This window comes from Felis catus, chromosome D1 (genome assembly GCF_018350175.1).
Source record: "Felis catus isolate Fca126 chromosome D1, F.catus_Fca126_mat1.0, whole genome shotgun sequence".
Taxonomy (NCBI): Eukaryota; Metazoa; Chordata; class Mammalia; order Carnivora; family Felidae; genus Felis; species Felis catus.
Genome location: NC_058377.1, coordinates 113,250,132 through 113,265,311, shown reverse-complemented (window position 1 = coordinate 113,265,311; position 15,180 = coordinate 113,250,132). Strand labels below are relative to the sequence as shown.

At 61.9% G+C, this 15,180-nt stretch overlaps 1 protein-coding gene across 10 annotated transcripts in view; it reads left to right on the top strand.

Annotated features, from left to right (window-relative positions):
• Window positions 1-15,180, top strand: part of KCNQ1 (potassium voltage-gated channel subfamily Q member 1) — a 321,222-nt gene that overhangs the window by 237,190 nt on the left and 68,852 nt on the right. For 8 of the 10 annotated variants that reach the window (XM_023240184.2, XM_011287088.4, XM_045039717.1 and 5 more), the window contains 4 exons: window positions 4,648-4,723; window positions 9,371-9,465; window positions 10,403-10,449; window positions 11,489-11,550. In XM_023240184.2, the coding sequence (XP_023095952.2) occupies window positions 4,648-4,723; window positions 9,371-9,465; window positions 10,403-10,449; window positions 11,489-11,550 (280 nt within the window). Of the gene's footprint in view, window positions 1-4,647; window positions 4,724-9,370; window positions 9,466-10,402; window positions 10,450-11,164; window positions 11,393-11,488; window positions 11,551-15,180 lie in introns of those variants that run through there. The other 2 variants (XM_045039714.1, XM_045039712.1) reach the window with 2 other exon arrangements.

The following is a 15,180-nucleotide window of genomic DNA, read 5'->3' as shown; positions in this document are numbered from 1 at the left end:
TATGCTATTTTTATCACGCATTTCAGCTATGCTATACAGATACATGTGTGCATCCCATTTTTAACTGCATGCAGATTCAGGATTGATATCTTTCTACCAAACTGACCTTTTTTTTTTCTTCAATTATAAAATATCCCTCTTGGTCTCTAGTGATGTTTAAACCTCATGAAACCTCACTATTTAAGTCAATACAAATTTAAACTTTCTCATAAATCTGCCTTTTTATGTGTCCTTGATTCCTTCCTGTATTCCCATGCTTCCTTCTGGGATCATTTTGCTCTGCCCGGGGAGTCCCCTGAGTCATTCTTCCAATGCGGGTCTCCTAGCAGTGAATTCTCTTGGTTTTGGTTTCCCTCCCTCCCTCCCTCCCTCCCTCCCTTCCTTCCTTCCTTCCTTCCTTCTTTCTTTTTCCTTCCTTCCTCTTCCTTCCTTCTCTCCTTCCTTCCTTCTTTCTTTCTTCTTCCTTCCTTCCTTCCTTCCTCCTTCCTTCCTTCTTTCTTTTTCCTTCCTTCCTTCCTTCCTTCCTTCCTTCCTTCCTTCTTTCTTCTTCCTTCCTTCCTTCTTTCTTCCTCCTTCCTTCCTCTTCCTTCCTTCTCTCCTTCCTTCCTTCTTTCTTTCTCCTTCCTTCCTTCCTTCCTTCCTTCCTTCCTTCCTTCCTTCTCTCCTTCCTTTCTTCTTTCTTCCTTCCTTCCTTCCTCCTTCCTTCCTTCCTCCTTCCTTCCTTCTTTCTTTTTCCTTCCTTCCTTCCTTCCTTCCTTCCTTCCTTCCTTCCTTCTCTCCTTCCTTTCTTCTTTCTTCCTTCCTTCCTTCCTCCTTCCTTCCTTCCTCCTTCCTTCCTTCCTCCTTCCTTCCTTCTTTCTTTTTCCTTCCTTCCTTCCTTCCTTCCTTCCTTCCTTCCTTCCTTCTCTCCTTCCTTTCTTCTTTCTTCCTTCCTTTCTTTTTTTCTTTTTCTTTTTGGTAGTAAAATATACATAACATAAAATGTAGCATCTTAACCATTTTTGTGTACAGCTCAGGGGCATTGAGCACATTCACGTGTCGTGCAGTTGTCCTCACCATCCATCTCCAGGACTTTTTCACGTTGTGAAACGGAAACTCTGTCCCCATTAAACACCAACTGTCATCCGTCTCCCCCAGCCCCTGGATCCCACCGTCCTGCTGTTTGTCTCTATGAATCTGACTCCTCTAGGGACCTCATCTGAGTAGAATCCTATAGGATTTGCTTACTTTACTTTTGTCTTCATATTTTTTAAATTTTTTAAAATGTTTATTTACTTTTGAGAGAGAGAAACAGAGAGACAGAGCGTGAGCGGGGGAGGGGCAGAGAGAGAGGGAGACACAGAATCCGAAGCAGCCCCAGGCTCCAAGCTGTCAGCACAGAGCCTGACGCGGGGCTCCAACTCACGAACTGCGAGATCATGACCTGAGCTGAAGTTGGACACCTAACACTCAGGCGCCCCAACTTTCACCTTCATATTTCAGGGTATATTTGATGGGTCTCGAATGCTTCCCAGTGCACTTTAAAGATGTCACCCGACTTTCATCCAGTCATCAGGATAATGTGCCATCCCCTCCTCCACTGCTGCTGTGACCTTCCCTGTTGCTCAGTGGCTTTACTGTCATAAGCCCAAGGATCTAAAGAGCTGTTTGAATCTGCAGCCTGATGTGTTCCATCATTTCTGGAAAATTCTCAGCCACCGAGTCTCCACTTGCCCCCTCTCCTTCTGGGATTCCACACGTACACGAACTTTTAACCAGAGGTCCCTCATCTTACCTTTTTGTGTGTGTTTAATTCTGCTGTGTCTCCGTGCTCCCACCTGCCTGTGCCCTTCCAGTTCTCGCGTGCCCACTCTGCCATCAAATTCGTCTGCTGCATTCTTCCCTTCCATCCTCGTCCTTTCAGTTCTAGAATTTCCATTTTATAATTTTCACCGCAGATTTCATCTCTCTGGTGAAATTCTCCTTCTATCTTCTTGAACCCATGATCTTTATTTTTGTTAAGCTTATTTATTTATTTTGAGAGAGAGGCAGAGTGCGTGCGTGTGTGGACAAGCAGCGGAGGGGCAGAGAGAGAGAGAATCCCACGCAGGCTCCTTCCTGTCAGCGCAGAGCCCGACTCGGGGTTCGATCCCACCAATGGTGAGATCAAGCGTCGGACATCTAACCAACTGAGCCACCCAGGTGCCCCTGCCGTGGTTACTTTAAAGTCCTCATCTAAAAGCTCTGAAGCAAACCATAGCTGTCTGCTCATGCGTCTGTGGGTCAGCATTTGGGCTGCTCGTCCGGTGGTCTCCCTTGGGCTCGGCTGGGCAGGACTGGGTGGTCTCCTCCAGCCACACGTGCCTGGAGCTGCCCGGCTGGCAGCCCGGCAGCAACCTCGCTCAGACACATCCGTGGGGCAGCAGCGTTCCAACGGGATGACAGTGGGAGCTGCGAGGTCTCGAGATCACGGCTCAGACTCACGGCCCTCTCCCACCACGGGGGACCTCACCTCTTGCTTGGGAGAACTACAGAAGATCTTGGCCCGTCTTTAGTCCGCAGCAGGCTGTCGTCGGGCCGTAAGTCCCAGCACAAGGTTCACTCACCCCTACAGGACACGTCAGAGTCTCATGTGATGAGTGACGGCATCCGCCCTTGTTTCCTGCCTTTGTCCGATGCCCAGTCCCCAAACCAGCACCGTGTGTTTGAGGGTCTCGGGGCACCTGCGTGGCTCACTCGGTAGAGCGTCTGACTGTTGATTTCGGCTCGGGTCATGATCCCAGGGTCGTGGGGTCCAGCCCCGCATGGGGCTCCGCACTGCGTGTGGAGCCTGCTTGGGGTTCTCTCTCTCCCTCTCCCTCCACCCCCCGACCCCGCTTGTGCATGCACATGCTTGCTCGCTCTCTCTTTCTCTCAAAATAGAAAATAAGATAAATAAAAATAAAAAATTTAAAAAGACCACAACCCGTTTTCTTGCTCACGATTCTGTGGCTCAGCAATTTGGGGTCAGCTCGGCTGGGCGGTCGTTCCACTGGCTTCGTGTGCGTGTTCGTGTGGGTGCGGCCATCTGGCGGCTTAACCGCGGCTGGATGGTCAGGGGCAGCCTCGCTCGTGTGTGTGTCGCTTGATGCTGGCTCTTGACTGGGGGTCCCCGCTCTCCTCCGTGCGGCTGCCCCGGCCAGCCGGCTCAGACGGGTTCATGCGGCCGCGTTCCAGGAACGCATCAGCTGTACACGGCGTGGCTTCCCAGCATTCTTTTTGTCGGAACAGGCGTCAGGTTCCCCCAAACTCGCAGAGTGGGAAGAGCAGAGCCGTCTCTTGATGGAGCAGCTATGAGTACGCAGCACATCGCCTGCGCCACATCCTTAGATCTGTTTCTGTGGTCTGTTTTCTCCCTTGGTTGTCGGTCTTTTGAGCGTAAAAAACCACGTACAGGCTCCCTGCTATCTCCCCGCAGATGATCTGGTCTTCCTCCAGTGTGGAAAGGACACAGGGCAGGGCGCTTTGCTCCGGGTGGAGACTGAAACGATTTGAGGCCATAGGGGTCTCGACTGAAAGCTTGGGGAGTCCCAGGGTCCCATCTCCTGGGTAGACCCTGAACCCCAGTGCTCCTCTCCGCAGTGACATAAGTCTGCAAGTTGTCTGCTTAGCTTTTTACCCTCCTAGAATCTTACCCCACGCCTGTGTAGCTTAATCCACAAATGCTTCAAGGGGACATCCTGTGAAAGGGAGCTCACGGCTCAGGAGCTCCCGTCCCCCCAAGTCCTGGATGTCTTTGTGGCCCTGGACTCCCCTGTCTGTCTCCCCAGCCCGACGAGTCTGACTCTGTGTGCTACACAACAAATGCATCAGTGCTCAAAGGAGGAGACGTGCGACCACACGCACGGCCCGTGTGGTCGGTCTCTTTTCCGGGATCTCAACCCTTCACATCGCTGTGTCGCCCCACAGCCGTCACACCACTGTGCTGGTCTGTTCCTTCATCCCGTGGGGGTTCTTGGCAGAGGTCGGGTCACACGCGGGCTGCGTGGCCGAAGCCGCACGGCTTCCATGCAGGTGTATTTCCTTCTAGAGGTCTTTCTATGCACACCATCAGCCATGTTTCTGGAAGGACCTTTGTTTCTAGAAGGGACTTGACAGGGGAGACAATACAATCTCCTGACACAGTGGCTCAGGCAGTGACTGCCTCTGGCTTGTTCCTCCCGTAGCCCTTACATTTTCCGAGCACGTGCCCATGTGTGGCGACAGGGAACGTTCCAGCGGAGAAGGGCTTCAGGCACCCGCTGTACTCCCTCCCCATTATACTGGTGAGGAGCCTGAAGGCCCAAGGGTGGAAAGAAGCTTCTGTGGTTCTGCTGTGAGTCAGGGGCACAGCCCGTATGAACCCAGGGCTCTGACTCCCGCACCATTTCCAAGCAACAGACGAGGCAAGGGTCCCTCTGGGCTCATCCTGCTGGCTAAAAGCTTCTTGCCTCTGGCCTGCCCCCTTCCCCTGCCAGGATGGAGTCTCGAAGACCTCCATCCCGTGGGGTGAACATCCTCCGCGTTTCTGGAAGGGCCCAGCCTGCACGCAGGAGGCACTTGGGAAGACGCCGAGACGCTGAGAGTGCCGGGCGCAGGATGACCGTCCCAGGGGGGCCACTCATGCCTCTTCTCCATTCTCTGCCACAGGCTGCGGGAGCACCATCGGGCCACCATCAAGGTCATCCGGCGTATGCAGTATTTTGTGGCCAAGAAGAAATTCCAGGTGAGTCCTACGCTCAGCCCTCCTGCCCTCGGTCAGCCCCGGAAGCCGCTCGTCCACCCTCGGCCAAGACTACGAGGCCTCCATACCTACCACAGCCTAGACCTCACCCTTCACCCATCAGATACCCTGAAACAATGTCATTCTCCACCCCTAAGACAGCGGGCCCCTGGGAGGACACTGCCCTGGGGTGCCGGATGCACACAGAGCCTCAGGGGCTCACGCAGCCCTCCCCTAGGTGACTGACTGATAATGGCAATGACATACAGTGTGCCAAGCCCGCCCCACGTCACCTGGGCAGGAAGTGGGGTCCCCTAGACCCTGGAGCCCCGTCCCATGCAGTCAGTGCTCCTGGCCCTGTTCTCCACCACCCCCCACGTGATTCAGGAGAACGGAAGGGAAGCCCGGTCCTGCCTGCCCCAGGGGGGTGGCCCACCTTTACAGGGAGAGGTGGGGGGCTCCTCGGCTGGTGGGGCTGGAGCCTGAGGGCTCCCGTCCCCCATCAGCTGTCCGTCCAGGGCTGGGTCTTCTGGGGCCCCCAGAAGAAAGCCAGCTGGTAGCAGGCACAGCTCCTTCCTCCTGCTGTGGGGACAGTCCTTGGTCTGAGGAGGTCCCGGGCTCAGCCCTCACTCTGAGAGCATGTAGACTTCAGAAACGGGGACCCGCGGGGCTGCTCATTCTCTTTCCAGAAGGCTTGGCCACCAGCGCCTTTAAAAAGTGACTGCCCGCTGGGATGGGGGTTGGGGGCCACCCAGAGCAGTGGCAGCGTCCAGAGCCCCAAGCAGGGAAGGGCGGGGGCTGACCTGCTCACTTCCCCCAGCGCAGACCCCGCAGGGCTGGGGCGAGAACCCGTGCCCCTGTGTCCTGCTCCCGGCTGCGGGTTCCACGCGGCCCCTTCGGCAGAGCCCACGCCCACCTGGGCCACGGAGCCCGACTCGGTGGGGAGTTCTGGAGGCAGGTCCACGGCGGTTCTTCCCCATCCGTAACGGGAACCAAGAGCCCTGGATTGGCGTGAGACGGCGTCCTCACGTCCCGCACACGGCCGTCACACGCGGCCAGCTTTTGGGGAGCATCTTCCCCAGAGACGACCACCACTGATCCGAGCCCCAGGAGCGCCCCTCGGCGAGCCTCCCGCCCCCCACTAACGAGCGGCGTGCAGCTGTGGGAACCCCCTCCAGGGTTCTGGTCTGGGCAGGACCAAGGGGACCCCGGGAACACCAGACATCAGCCTGGTGGAGCAGAGGGCTCCGTGGGGCATCTTCCAGGATGGGGATGGCCCCCAGCCCGAGAAGCCAGGCCCCTGAGGCTCCAGGGCCGGGCCTACCGCCTGAGCACAGCAGGAACAGTGGTGGGGGTCGGCTGTGCCAGGGTGGACAGCGGGCTTCCGGGGGGGTGGGGTGCTGTTGCCAGGATTTAAGCACACCCAGCACGGCAGGCAGAAACTCGGGGTTTCTGGCAGGCCCCGGTCGGGGGTAACGCGGGCAGCTTCCCGCTCAGGACAAAGTTTGTCCCTGGCAGACGGGGTTCAGGGGCTGGAGCTGACTCGGGGAGCACCCTGTCCCTGAAATGCAGGCGAGAAAAGTACCTGCTCGCATCAGTAGGGGCAGTAGGGGCCCTGTACTTCCTTCCAGGCTGGGGTTCCCCTTGCCTGCCGCACAACACGGGCCAGGGCCCTGCAAGTGGCCTGGGAGGCCCCCAGAAGCAGGCCGGGCAGCCCCACCTTCCCTGCTCTCTGACGCACCCCTGTGCACAGGACCCTTGGGGGCCTCTAGTAAAGCAGGTGGGGCCCTTTGAATGGAGAGGCTCTGAGAGCCTCGCGATTTGTTCTTACGGGGTACACGGGCTCTCAGGCAAGGCGGGGACAGGGGTGGCCTCAGCCTCACCAGCTGGCCCTCGTTGCCAGGGAGGGACAGGGATGGGGGGAAGGGACCCACAAGGTAGTGGTGGGGGGGAGGGGGGAGCCCCTGGCAGGGAGGAGCTCTGCAGGGCTCCGGCCCAGGCCCAGCTGTCAGGGATGCCTTCCCTTCCCCCCACAACAGCCTGTCTGTCTGTCTGCCTGCATCTGCACCCCGCCCCGCCCCCAGCCTCAGGGGCCGCAGACGTGGCGGGTGGCCCCCCGCCTGCCTCGCTGGCTGGCCGATAAGTGCCCGGCGGGCCGCCCCTGTGTCTGGCCAGAGGAGCCAGAGCCTCGTAGGCCTCCGAGTTTGCCTTGAACTCCCGTGTCCACCGTCGGTCAGTCTGGTCGGCCCTGCATTATCTCAGCTCATCTCAGGCTCCGGCTGCTGCGGCCGGAGGAAACTAGCTCTGGAGAGAAAGCTGAGATGGTTTCTGCAGCTGGGCCCCAGGCAGCCCCTTTGACAGAGGCCTCCAGGAGTGCGGACCAGACCCTGGGGGGCTCATCCGTACTAAGAGAAGTCTCAGAGGGCCTGGGGCCCACTGGGCCACGGGACCTGGGTCTCAGCCAGCGTCACTGACCCTTCTGTGGTCTACGCTCTGACCAAGGTGAGGTGGGCGGGGCCGTGCCCAGCAGCCTTACCCCGAGCCACGCCCAGAGAGCCGCCCCCTCCTCTGCGGGCGTACACGCTCCCGCACTCCCGTGCCTGCCCAAGGGCACATTTGTGCCCAGCGAAGTCCCAACACGCTCAGGTGCCCAGGTCTCCCTACACGCCACCCTCCACGACCTCCAGCCTGTCTGGGGAGCCTGTGCCCCACCCCAGGCCAGGCCTGCGCCGCCTTGAACTCTGAAGCCAGCCGGTGCCCCAGCCTGCCCCAGACCTCACGGCACGCCTGTAGGTGCCCCATGCCTCACAAAGCGCTTTGGCCCACAGCAGGCTGTCATGACTCAGGGCCGCCTTCAGTGTGCACCAAGGAAGAGCTCAGACTCTTACAGAAGGGACGAGCAGACATTCCCATTCCCATCTTGCAGAAGGGACGGTCAGGAATCGGCATCCCCCATCGCACAGAAGGAAAAACCAAGATCTGGGGACATTAGCACTAGCCCGTACCCAAGTGTTGTTTTGATGACCATCACTCAGCTCAGTGTGGATGGCCTGGGGTCCCAGCCCGTGCCCGACCCTGTGATGTCGGGACAGGCCTGGCAAGCGGCCCACAAGGTGACACGGGTGGTCCTGGGGCCCCGCACGGTTGCAGGTCCTTCTGTTGGGGGCACAGCTATGGTTTGGGGAAGATCAGGGCAATCCCAGCCCCGCCAATCTCAGGGTCCTGACTCGGGGCCGGAGAAGGACTGTATGTTGCCTGTGAGGGCCCCCCCCTGGTAGATCGTGTGGGGCGCAGGAACCCCCTGGGCCCCTGGGAGGGGGAGACCTCTGCCTTGGACCTCCTCCAAGGTCCTGCCTTGGACCTCTCCTCGGACCTCCTTGGACCTGGCAAGCATAATGCCAGGGTGCCCGTGTTGAGTGCAGGGCCCCTGGGCGTGTCAGAAGGGTACCCAGGGATCTGAAGGAGGTGCCCTCAGGGGGGCCCATCTTTCTGGGGAAGTAGGGGTGGCCACGCCCTCAGACTAGGGTAGCCCCAGTCTCGGGGGGAGAGGGCACCCCAAGGAGGGGAGGCCTCAGGTGGGCAGGGGGACATGTCCCCAGGGGCCCCCGGGCTCGAGAGCCGGCCCTGACATCGGGTGGGGTATCTGCACCTCATTCCTTCTTGGCCTCTGACCCAGCCGGCCTGCTGCACCAAGATGTCCGGGCCTTTGCCCTCCTCAGCAAGAGGCAGCACCCCAAACTCATTGCTAACGTGGACTCTTCAGTGCTAAGGAGGACCCTGGGCCCTTGGGTAGGCGGGCTCTACGTCCCCACGCGGCTCTGGCTGGCTTGTGTGGGCGAAGGGCCTCCTGGGCCGTCGAACCCCCATCCAGCCGGCCTGCTGCTACCTGGGGGAGACCCTCAGCCCACGGGCTCCTGGGAACGGGGCCATAAATGCGGCTTGAGGTTTCACTGGCATCATAAGAAGCCTCATTCTCTCTGTTGTGGTTTCTGGTGATTTCACCTGAGCCCCACGTGCATTTATGGGCTCAGAGCTGGCACCAAGCCCAGGTGCCTTGGGGTCAGCTGCCCTGCCCTGCGCGGCCCCAGGCTTGCTGTGCAAACAGCCCCTCTGCCCTGGCGGCCTCAGACGCCCGGCAGGCGACCCGTGCCAGAGAACAGGCACGGCTGGCTGAGGCTGTCACCTGAGGCCAGCTCCACCTGCCGCGGAGACTACCTGGGAAGAGGGCAGAGCGGGCCACCCCACCCCCCGCCTCCCTGAGAACAGTGGGCGCGCCTGTCCGCGAGCGTGTCCAGGCTCAGCTTGGGGCCAGGGGGACAGTGGCTGCACAGAGCTGTGTGTGCCCATCAGCGGGACCAGCTCTTCCCAAGAACAGAGGCCGGTAACCAGGAAAGGGAAAGCAGGCAGGCCCCTGCGGTGAGTGAGCCGGAAGCTAAGGCCCAGAGAGGCCAAGCGCCGGCCCAGGATCACCCAGCCCCAGTGACGAAGACTGGAGCAGCCGAGCCACTGGAGAGGGCGTGCTGGGCCAGCACCGCCCTGTTGGGCCCCAGGGGTAACCTCCTTAAACCCACAAGGGGCCCCCGGAGGCGGGCGGCTTCCCTGCGAGTTGCCCGCAGGGCCCGGGGTGACGCATCTTTCCGCCCCCTGCAGCAAGCGCGGAAGCCCTACGACGTGCGGGACGTCATCGAGCAGTACTCCCAGGGCCACCTCAACCTCATGGTGCGCATCAAAGAGCTGCAGAGAAGGTGGGCGCTGCCGCCGGGATCGCAGGACAGGGAGGTCGGCGGCGTGGGGGGCGGGGCCCCCTCCTGCACCGGCCTGGTGGCCCCTGCTCCACACCCCCCCCACCCCTCCCCCGCGCGACCCTGGGCGGCCCTTCGCACCGCCCCACCCACAGCACTGGCCTCTTACCCCCCACTTCCGGGCAAGGGCCAGGCCCCGCCCCAGGCCCCGCCCCACCGCCCGGGAGACTGCCAGGGGCAAAGCCCCGCCCCCTGCCCCCCCCCCACACACCAACCCCCGGGTCTGCACCCTGGGCTGTCCCAGTCCTGACCTGGAGCCGCGAACCCTAAGTACTGGGAGCCACCGTGTTCCAGGCTCTGGCTTCCAGCCCGGAGCCCTCGTTCCCATGGAGGCAGCATGGTCCTTGGGCCCTGCTCAGGCTCAGGCCGGCTGTGCCTCTACCGCGGGCTAGCCTGGGAACCCAGCGGCCTGTGTCACAGGGTATGGCCGGGACACCGTGCGTGTCCTCGGGCTGCTCCCCACCCCGCCCAGCCCCATGGCTAACCCGCTCTAGGGATATGACGCCCACCCATCTCGGCAACCTGGCCTCGCTCTGGAAGGGCTCACTCGCGGGACGTTCTCTCTGAGTGTGGCTGAGGCACCTGGCCTGGGCCGCTTACGAGACAATGACAGGACACTGGGCAGTCCTGAGGCCCTGCGCTGCCCAGGGGGTACGTCTAAGGGGCTTTCCAGCCACTGCTCCCCACCTCTGAGCCCCCTGCCCATAGTAGTACAGCCTCTGGGGCCTGGAAAGCCCCCGGCAGCTTTGTGGGTGCCCCCGAAAGGGGTGGGTGGCTTGTCGCGCTGCTGGGCCCCTTGCCTGTCCACCCCCCAGTGGGCTGAGTGAATGCGCGGTGCCCAGGCCCAGCACGAGCTCGTCCCCGTCTGTCTCCCTCCCAGGCTGGACCAGTCCATCGGGAAGCCGTCCCTTTTCATCTCTGTCTCAGGTGGGTTCCCACGTCAACCTAGGGTGGCCAGCACCCTCACCTGCCTCTCCCCACCAGAATGGGCCACCAGGGCCTCAGAGGTACAGGACGTTCAACACGCCAGAGGGGACCAGGTGGACCCAACCCTGAGCCAAGTGCCCTGGAATTACGCGCCCTACGAAGAAAGTTTCAGTTAGTGCAAGGAACCACGTGGGTCCCTTTAAACAGCAGGCCTTCTGGGCCACCAAAGATCTAGAGGTAGAAACGTGACCCGTATCCTATGAAGGAGGAGACCTGGGAAAGGGGGCTGGGGGGGTGAGTAGCCAGCCCAGAGCCCGAGGGCCCATCAGCAGCAGTGAGGGGGATGCCATTCTCCAGCTCTGACTCCTCGTGTCCTCTGGAGCGGGGCTACGGTCACACTAGGAAGTTCCTTGGGATCGGCCTAGCCCAAGTTCAAGCGGGAGCCGTGGCTCACACAGGGGCCAGAAGGCAGGGCAGCTCGGCCTGGGCAGGGCTAGTGCAGCCTGGGGCGGGGGACAGGGGGCACAGAAGGTCCACGTTCGTTCCCAGACCACCGCCATAAAGCAAATATCGCAATAAAGTGAGCCGAAGGATTTTAGGGTTTCGCAGTGCGCGTCAAAGTTACGTTTACATCGTATTGTAGTCTACCGTGTGCGACGGTATATGGCTGCAAAACCAACGTGCACGCCTTAATTAAAAAAACTTTGTTGCTCAGAAGTGCAAACCGTCATCTGGGCTGTCAGCGAGTCCCGTCACTGATGACAGATCACCAAAACCAAAACAAATGTAAGAGTAATAAAAAAAAAAAACGTTTGAAATAGTGCAAGAATGACTGAGTTGTGGGGGTGCCTGGGTGGTCACAGACCTGAAGAGGCAGTGGGCCACGGGGCTCCCTGCCCAGCCCACGCCTGGAGCTCCCAGCAGGGAAGAGCTTGCAGAGACATCCTCCCAGGTGAGCCCCCCACCCCCGTCACCCTGCTCTCTGAGGCCCTGCCCCGGTGCCAACACGCGTCCCTGATTCTGGTGCTCTACCCCACAGAAAAGAGCAAGGACCGGGGCAGCAACACCATTGGGGCCCGCCTCAACCGGGTAGAAGACAAGGTAGGCGCGAGGGGCCCGGCCCCCCACCGGCTCTGCCGGTCACTGTCCCGGGGGCTGGCAGCCGCGGTGGCCGTTCGCTCTCCCACATCCGTCCTGAGCTGCCGTGCGGGATTCCGGGGGTGCTAGGGGGCTGCGGGCCTCCCTGCCCCCTCCTCCTGTGCTCAGTGCGGTTCGCACGGCCCCAGGAGCTCCCCGAGATCTGGCTCACATCCACCCCCGTGGATGAAGCTGGGCGTCGGTCCCCTGGCGCCTGGTTTGTAGACCTCTGGCAAGGGGCTTCTTTACTGACCAGCGGCAGCCGGTGCCCACGGGCCCCTCCCGGTGCGCGCGGGGGGCGGGCAGTGCCGTCTGGGGGAACATCAGAGGTGCTGACCGTGGCTCGCAGGTGCATCATCGTGCATGGGCAGGGAGGGAGGGCCGCGTGCTCGAGGACCCGCGGCTGTAGGGTTCTGACGGAGATGGGGGCCGGGGGCCGGCCAAGGCCGTGCTGGGCGGCCAGGTGGGACCCCGGGCCCGGGATTCCAATTCTGTGCTGCAAAACCCATGCTCCCTCTGCCCCAGGCACAGGGCGCTCGGCCCCCCTGGATGCCCCCACTCCCCCAGCAGCCTTGTGGGCCTCTCAGCCCGGGGGGCCTCTTCCCGGGGTGCCCTGGGGGCCGAGGGAGGCTCTGGGGAGTGGGAGGGCCTTTCTCAGGCTCAGGCCCACCCTGTGAAATCTCTGTGGTCTGGAGCGGGCTGTTATCTTGCCCGACAGCTCGTCCGTCTACACGGGCTTTATCTGAAAGTAGCTGGGAGGCTAAAAATAGAGGAATTTCTGCTGGGCAGGGCCTGTGTCTGCCGCTCGGTTTCCCCGGCAACGCCGGGCTCTGGCCCGCTTTCAGCCCGCCGCAGCTGAGTGGGCGGGCAGGGGTGCAGCTCCGTGTTCCCACCCGGGCGCCGGTCCGCAGCGTCACCACCTCCCCACCTGCTCCATCTGCCCCCGGCCCGGGCTGGCAGCTGGGCCGTGACACAGTGTGGGACCAGGCGGGGGCCGGGGGGGAGCACCGTCCAGGTGCCACAGGGACCCTCACTCCGGGCCTGGCCAGCTGACACATTTGACCCTGCCGTGGGGCCTGGCCCTCTGGCCAGTGCAGGCCCGAGGCGGGGGGTACCTGGCCTGCTCTCACCCGGTGGCAGACAGCCCTGCCTGGTGGGATGGGACCAGTTGGGAGGTACCAGAGGCCCAGGGACCCTGGGCTTCGCCGCTGCAGTGAACAAGGTGTATCCTTGGCACTCTCTCTTTGTGCGTGGGGCCAGGGGCTCGGGGCTGCCATGCCCTTCTAGAAGCAGCTGGTGGCCACACTCAGTGCAGCAGGCCAGGCATCTGTGTGGGGGCTTCTAGACGCCCAAGGAAGCAGAGCTCGAGCAAGGAATAGACCCAGGCCCCTCTCCCCAACCTCCGCACCCAGCCCTGGAACCCCGGCCCCCACAGCCGACAGGAATTATGGCGGCCCGTGGGTGCGTGAGCCTTCCTGCCCCCGACGGCCCCGGGAGTGGCCCCTGTTCCGCCAGCTTCCAGATGTGCTCGCCTCTCCTTGACCCTCTGCCCTGCTGTTCTCGGCCTTTCTCACAGCTCTGCCCGCCAGGTCTCAGGACAGGCCACCCCTTTAAACTCAGACTGAGCCTGGTGTCCTCTGGGGGCGACAGTGGGTAGGAGACAGGGTCTCGGGGAGCAGCGCCCCCTCCCCAGGCTGGAGCAATGGCATCTAGCAGCCTGCGGGGCCTGAGGACCAGGACGCAGAACCTTGGTTGGCCGAGGTGGGGCCAGCGCTGGCCTTGGGGAAACAGAGCTATGTGCCCGCGTTTCTTCAGATCTGAACAACAAAGAAACGTTTTCCGGAGTCCCTGATCCCTGGCGACAAGGTTTGGGAACAACGCCCCCAGCGGCCTCGGCACCCGGGAGAGGGGCCGTGGCTGGGCGGTAAGACCCGGACGTCCACACGGGCGGCGATTCGGGAGGCCGGTTCTGGGCGGTCTCCACCCCCTCCTGCTGTGGGGACCGGCTCGGGCTGAGAGGTGGCCTCATCTGCTCAGGGTCGCCACGGTCCCGGGCAGGCCGTGCTCCCCGCCCAGCCTCAGCCCCACTGTCATCCCTCAAGGCGCTGCTGGAGATGGGCTGCCCTGGGCAGAGGCCACTCCTCGGCCTGCCCCGGCCCTCCCCCACCGTCGGCCCATGCCCCCTCGGGGGACAGGCCCTGGGAAAGGGCCTCGCCAGGTCCAGAGGGCAGAGTGGCACGTCCCGGGCCCCACATTATCACAGTTATCACTGGGCCCATCGGGACTATAAACAACCCCCCCGAGCAATCCTGCTGACTGCAGGAAGCCGGGGGCAGGAAATCCCTGGGCCTTCCCTAACCCCACCGCCACCGGGCCGGCCCTCGGGCCTCAGCGGTCCGGGTGCCCCGTCCCAGGCGGGCTCTCGGAGCTGCAGGCCAGAGGCTGGAGGAGGAGGGGGAGAGGGGCATCTGGGCTGCACGGCTGCTGGCCCCCATTCTCGGGAACGGATCGGTTCCAAAGACCAGGGGTCTGGGGTGTCCACTTGCAGGGAAAGCTAGCTCAGCTTGTCCGGGGCGGGGGGGGGCCTCAATTTCCCTGCCAAGAGCCCCCTTTCCTTATGTCCAGGCCAGGGGGCCACATGGGACAGAAGGGCCCATGTACTCACTGCCCGAGCCCTCGTCACGGCTCGTGCGTGGCAGTGGAGGCTTCCCCCAGCTCAGAGCCCCCCACCCGTCTGTTCCCGCCCCTGGCTGCCGAGCATTCCCACCCCATGGCCTGTGCCCCCATGGGCCTCCCCCTCCAGATGGCCGGGAACCTGCCCCCCACCCCGGCCTCCCTTCAGTAGTGAAAGCAAACGGTGTGAACCGCTCTTCGAACGCTTCTGTTTAAAAAGCCACCCCGTGCTCCTCCGTGCTGCCTGTATTCCGGAAAGGACTTGTATGTGGCCAAGCCAATCCTTTCTTACAGGTGGGGAAACTGAGGCCCGGAGAGGTGGAGCGCTTGCCCAGGGTCACACAGCTGGCTAGGGGAAGAACCGGTCCCAGCGGAGGCCACAGAGGGGTCGGGGAGCTGAGGTGCAGAGACAGAGGGAGCCAGAAAGTGCTTCAGAAACACGGAAATATGAGGGGTCTGTTGGAGGAGAGGCCGGGTATAAGCGTGGAGGGCCAAGCGGGGGGCAGGCGGGGGCTGGGGAGCGGGGGGCAAGCAGTAAGGGCCGGAGGCCGAGCCGCCCAGGGGAGTGGCACAGATTCAGACAGGCCCCGGAACAGGAGTCCTGAGAACACGGCCCCTGCCCGGCCCCCGGCTCCCGGCTCTTCCAGGGCTGCTCAGAGGACAGGCGTGCCCTTGGCTCCCTGGGGAAGACTCCCCTGGGGAAGACTGCTCCAACCTTCCTCCCCGTGTGTATTCTTAGCTCGGTCCTCAGGACCCGCTGCACCGTTTATGTTGAGCCCTGTTTATTTTGCAAGTTCAGTTCGTGCTGCTTTTGCTGATACGAGGAACATGGTGGGCTGGGGCCGGGAGTATTTCTTTCTTCTCTGTTTCTGCCGGAAACGTCCACGGCTTAAAGCCTGGAAGGCCTGGGTTTGCAGGCCC